This window comes from Pteropus vampyrus, unplaced genomic scaffold (assembly GCF_000151845.1).
Source record: "Pteropus vampyrus isolate Shadow unplaced genomic scaffold, Pvam_2.0 Scaffold101, whole genome shotgun sequence".
Lineage (NCBI taxonomy): Eukaryota > Metazoa > Chordata > Mammalia > Chiroptera > Pteropodidae > Pteropus > Pteropus vampyrus.
The window spans coordinates 4,609,243-4,615,242 of record NW_011888882.1 but is presented as its reverse complement, the minus strand read 5'-3'; the positions used below and the strand labels follow the sequence as shown (position 1 = coordinate 4,615,242).

At 46.5% G+C, this 6,000-nt stretch overlaps 1 protein-coding gene across 2 annotated transcripts in view; it reads right to left on the bottom strand.

Moving 5' to 3' along the window:
* The window catches only part of TRAF3IP2 (TRAF3 interacting protein 2), a 41,418-nt gene that overhangs the window by 2,054 nt on the left and 33,364 nt on the right, over nt 1-6,000 (bottom strand). For both annotated transcript variants that reach the window (XM_011364809.2, XM_023533381.1), the window contains exons 7-8: nt 4,885-5,001; nt 1,364-1,438 (exon numbers count right to left, since the gene is read on the bottom strand). In XM_011364809.2, coding sequence (XP_011363111.1) covers nt 1,364-1,438; nt 4,885-5,001 — 192 coding nt within the window. The remainder of the gene's footprint in view (nt 1-1,363; nt 1,439-4,884; nt 5,002-6,000) is intronic.

Genomic DNA, 6,000 nt, shown 5'->3' with positions numbered 1-6,000 from the left:
GGGAGCAGTCTGCCCTGAGCACAGGCAACAAAAGGATTGTCTGAAGAAGTTTTAAAAACATTTATAAAACCAACTAAAAGTTGGTCTGCTTTTTCTATCACTATGCTCCAGTAATTCTAAACAATTATTCTCAGCGCCTCCACCCCAGCCACATACCATTGACTCAAGGTACTATAATTAAGAGCTCTCAAGAGAGGTCCAATTCAATATATGGGGGAAGAGACTGGGTAATACAAGGATAAACAAGTCTAGTGACTTGTCTGTCACTAGACAGACAAGTGCACTGCAAGCAGAGGGACCAGAAAGCGCCAAGGCGTGTGTGAGGGCATGTTGAAATAGTCCAGTACAACCAGGATGTACAGCCATCCATGTACACGGTGATAAGAAAGAAGGCTGAGAACCTGAGCACCTGAGCACAAACCTCCTTTAAGGGGCCTCATGCGTTGTGCTAGCAAAGGTGGATACGATCTTACAGTCACGTATAGTGGGAAACCACCATGAAATTGCTAAACTGGAGATAGATCAGACCTACATTTTGGACGTTCCTCTTTGATGGTAGAGCAGAGGATGGCTACTCTAGGGTCAAAGTGAGACAGGAAGACCGGTAAGGAGATCTTGCAGTGAGAGCAACGAGAGCCTGGGCAAGGGATGGAAAGGCATACCATCGAGCAGGGTGTGAACTGTGCAATCCTAGAGTCCCTTTCACATAAATTGAACCCTCCTTCACTCAGGGCAGAAGTCTCAATGCAGTTCTGGCATCCAGGGATCCTCCAGGGAGAAGCTAGGCCTGAGCTCAGTGTGCTGTGGTCTGACTCGCAAGACATTTACTACACTACTGCTTCCCTTTGCCAAGCCAGGCGCAAGGCTTCAGATGGTTTGTGCCCCCATTTCACAGACACACTGGCATGCCCTTCTGGTAAAAAAAAAATCCCTCATGAACCACAGCAAAGTTCACTTTGGTAATTGTGTAGATTTAATTCTTGTATTCTACAGCTTTGAGAGCTGAACTGTATGCAAAAAACTTCCGTGGAACAGCCAGCAAAAAAATGTGCACATCTTGACTTTCATGTACAAGAGATAAGAAGTATCAGATGAACAGTCTCTTTTTCTCTCATGAGTTTAAACACAAACTACTTCTTTGTGCGTAATGGCTGTTTGAACAATTAGGACGAGATGGTCTGTTAGATAATGCTTTAAAACCTTTCCGATTCATGTTGCTGAACTGAGTGGTACAAGTTGTTGATATTTCCTATAACCACTGTTATCTCTAAGGAGCGATAAAGAGTTGACAAGGTTTTTCACTTAAAATCCCAGATGGCAAACATAGCAAAGCTTGAATTTTAAGTTTTGTTTGTTTGTTTACCTTCTTAGCATTTGGGAAGAGCACAGGGATGAATCTGAAATTCATGCTTCCTTGTTTTATGAACTCAATCTGCATCTGGAACAGAACAAATTGAAGGTTTAATTTCAGGAACAAAGATGAGATGTTAATGGTACCCGCGATCACCCAAGCCCACACAGTGTCTTTATTCTAATTTCCTTATTTGAGTGCCACACACTTAAAATTGTAAGCCCTCCCCATTACACATCTATACCATTCACTCATTCACCAATCATTTATTGAAGGCTTATTATAAGTCATGCCCTATGCTAGACTTTGAGTTTCAAGGAATAGGGTACCTTCTAGGGTCTACTGAGCTGGCTTGCATCAGCTGACAAAAGCTGGATGTGTGCCTCTTCCCAATTCTGTGTTCAGTGACTTCACACTGTGTGCTCAAAGTTGGCCATGGTGAGAGTATTTGTACCATGGAGATAAACAAATGCTACAAATCAGGATTTTTTTTTTTTTGAGAACCAGTTTACCAGAACACCACCTATACAATTCCTATCCTTACAAAGCCAGCAGTTTAGCGAGCAGTCAGAAAGATAAATTACCAACTTCAGTGCCGTGTAAAAAGTTTTAACAAGTTGCCGTGGAAGCCCCCAAAATGGAGGCCATCCATTCTACATCAGTGCTTTGAAGGACAGTTACAAGGGAGGTGTCATTTGGATACTAAAAAAAGAATGTGGTAGGGCAGGGAAAATAGGATACAGGGGAAAGACATTCTCAGCAGAGGAAAGAGCCTGAGTATATGTTTGGAGGCGTGAAAGTATGTTAGTGGGTTGGGACTGGCTAGTAATGCATTAGAGCTAGAGCACAGAATGGGCTTGGGCGGGAGCAGAAGATGAGGCTGGGAAGTCAATTGTGAAGAGCTCTGTCTGCCAAGCGTTAGGCTTCCCACACCAGTTCCAATTCGCTCTGACACTGCAGTGGCCCAAAAAGATTTAGCTGCCAAGAACTCTATCAAAACCAGAATTTTCAATATGAGAGGAGCCAGCATCTTTCAAATCCTGTGACCAGCACAAAGTTTTCAGTCCTCTGATGACAAGGAAATGAGGAATTATGTGTTCCCAACTATTTCATCTTCCAATTGATTTTTATTACTGAGGAGTCTTCATTGTGCGTGGGAATAAAAACAGAACTGAGAAGAATGTGACAGTGGTGATGACTCGTTGTTGAAATCACCAAAGAAACCACTCATGAACATACACTCTTACATACTCACACTTATTTGCATACACACAATCACACAACACACACAAATTCTCCACGAGGTGTTTTCTCAGAATCACCTCCTTTTAAAAATCAAAGACAACACCAAATGCATATTTTAAAATGACTCAAGCACCGTGCAGCTAAAAGCACAAACCACACCAGTACAAACGCATAAAAAGGAAGGGTTTAGGGTTTAGGGTTTATAAGTTAAAAGTGAAGAACTGGAGTTAGTTTCTGACTTCTAGGACATTATATACTGTAAACTTTTATTTGTTCACTAAACTACTCAATTTATGTAGGGGCCAGCCAGCATGGGTGTGTGTTTTCATCTCATATTCCCAGATATTGGCTTCCTGTGAAGTCATCGGCTCTATGAGGTAGTTACTACTGGTACCTCTTCACTCCCTCTATCTTGGAGTTTTCTGCTGCTGGGAAGGGACCAGGAAGGAAGCCAGGTGGGCAGAAGGCACATCTGTATCTTGCCTCTTTAATTCCTTCAGCGATGAGGAAGGAAGGGCCCAAGCCACAGTTGCCCCAAGAAACCGGGTTTGGAGACAATCTTGTTCATAGCTGGGCACAGCCAGACAGGCTCTGGGGTTGAGCTGTGTATTGCTGTCTGGTATTGCCACACACCAGCAGAGCTTGGCAGGTTTCTCCAGGGACTGGCAGGGACCTGGAGCCCTTCCCACACACCAGCTGTCAGCTCTTGGGACTGGCAGTTCCTAGAGATGCAGACAGGACATCAAGTGCTTTGGGACCATACACACATGCAGCAGACAGCCAAGGGATGGCAGCACCCAGAGACAGCCATGACCTTTTAGGGCAGAAATGGTACCTTTCCTGGGCTCGGTCCCTGGGCTGTCAGACTGGAAGAGAATGGAATAGGAGGGAGATGTATCTCCTGATCGCTTGGCCTTATTCTTTGCCCTCACCATCTTGCTTCAGCTTTTACTTTGGGTTGGTTCTGAGCTCAAATAAATGGTCGGCCCGTGAGAGAAGAGGAGACAGAGATCCTAAAGACCCCCGCCCCCCGCCCCCGCTCTCGTTCTGTGGTCCTGACCCATAGGATGGACCTGATTTAAGTCGGCTTCCCTCGAGGTAAAGCCACAAGTCCCTGAATGCCCGACTGCCTCCTGCCTTGTGCTGCCTACTTATTCCATCCAGACAACTTTTGCTTCCTGCTCCACCTTCCTGGCCTAGTCAGTGATCCTTTATGCCCATGCCAGTCGTCTTCCCCCACTGTGGAATGTTAGGGCTGAAATGGAGCTTATGAGTTTTGGCCCAGTGATTTTCAAGTCTTTGTAAATCTCAGAATCCTTGGTAAACACACAATCCTGAGAAAGGCAGACCAGCTCTGGCTGAGGTGGTATGGGAGGCCCAGAGCACCTGTGCCCACAGCACAGATGAGCGCACCCATTAGGGACTCCACGGGACAGTTTGAGAGTCACAAGTCTAGTCCAGCATCTGAGTCCAGCAGGAACCGTCTCTATGGTGTCTCCATGATCATGGGAAGCAGGAAGATTGCTCGCCCATAAAACAGCCAGTTCCAAAGCTGGGTGATATTTCAGTCAGAATGTTCTATCAGATGCTGAGTAAGTCTAACTCCCAATAAATTTTACTCACTGACCAGGCCCCATAGTTCAGTGTGGCAGTGGGCCCTTGCTCATCTATCGTGAACTAAGAACAATTGCTTTCCTTGATTGAGCATCTGATATATACCATACACTTCACAAACATTTAATCTTCACAACAGTACTGTAAGTATTAGCGACCCACTTTATCAATCGGGACATGGGGACATGGAGGCACAAAGAGGTTTACGCAGTTGGCCCATAGTCACACACCTCCACATGAGGAAGTTGAATTTGAACCACGTCTACCTGACACAGCGGCTACTCTGCCTCTCTGAAAAGGCAGGGGACAGGACAGGATATAGACACAGGAGTCTCGCTCCTCACAGCCCCATCTCTCACCCCTCTTAGGACTTTATACTTGTCGGTAAACAACCAAGCCCTCAGAGCACTGCTTTCCAGAGTCTTGGAACTTAGAGGTCACAGATTAATATCCCCTTGTCACTGATAGGAACACTGAGTCCCAGAGGTGTGGTGGCTTGCTCAGGTTCCAAAGGTAGATGGAGCTAAACCCACATCTCCCTCTCTTGCCAACATCCCCCTCTTCACCCATGATCATGCTGCCTTCAGTTGATCTTTAGTGAAAGACAGGCCTTCACGGAAGAAAGAGCCCGTACCCGAGGGCCAGCAGGGTACTGCGGTTTCCTCACCACTCACCATTCTGTGAATGTATTTAGTATGTAAGCCATGCTCATCCTCGTCCAGCTGCGACTCGGCGCCTTCCACATCCTGTTTGTATTTGGGGCTGATTGCTACGATTATCATCACTGTCTTCTGTTAATGAGAAGGAGAAAGCATGTTTATGACAGTGTGAAGTGTGGTCCATTTGGTGATGGCAGGCTGGAACCTGGCCAGCAGGACCGTAAAAGCGTTCTCTGACACTCTCGAGGGTGGAGGGCTGGGCTCATTCTCCGTGGAAAGTGAGAGGCACTGGCTCCCACTTGGGCAGACTCCTGTCTCCCCTTTTCCTCTGTCTCCCTCCCCGGCTCCCTTCTAACGCACAGAGCAAATGGCTGCGAGAGGAGCTCTCTTAAATGGATGCAGTTTTGCCCACCATTTTCCACAACCATCACTAATAAACGTCTAATGAAAGCCTGAATCACTAAGTGATTCTGTATCGTGGCAAAAAGGCTCTGCAACACCAACGATGAAATACCCCCTCCCTACCACAGCTGGATCTAAGCTGCCAGTTACTGCACTCCTGACTGCCCCGCTTGTGGTATGTATGCGTTAGCGCAGTCAGGAGGACCAGACCCTTCAGCACAAAGCAAACATCAGGCTGCAGACAAAAGGAAAAGCCACAAAACCCCAGCCTGCTGAGACTCTGTCTCCCACTGCTCCCTCCAAAAGAAGCAGCTGAAGCACCGACATGGACACGCTGGCAGCAATCAATTTCTATCTTGTTAAAGCACAAAGTACCCGGGAAAGCTCTTCAGCCCAATCCTACAAAACACTTGGGGTGGCCGCAGATTAAATTGAATTCTGCCGCTCGCTCCCCACTCCTGCCTTCATTTCCTCCTTTCCTATTCTGGTCCAAAAATTGTTTGCTCTGATTGTTATCAACCACCTGTGTCTGGTTTGACCGTTTACTTCCTGCCTGCGCATGTCTAGGAGGGCGACCCCATCCTTCCTTTCCAAGTCTTTGCACGGCTGCCAACAAGGGAGGCTTTGTTGGGACTTTCTCAGCTTTGGACTTGGTGGGTATACCAGTGCTTCTTTCATAAAATAACTTCACAAGCTCATTGTCTTTTTCACCAGAAAGTAAACTCAGAA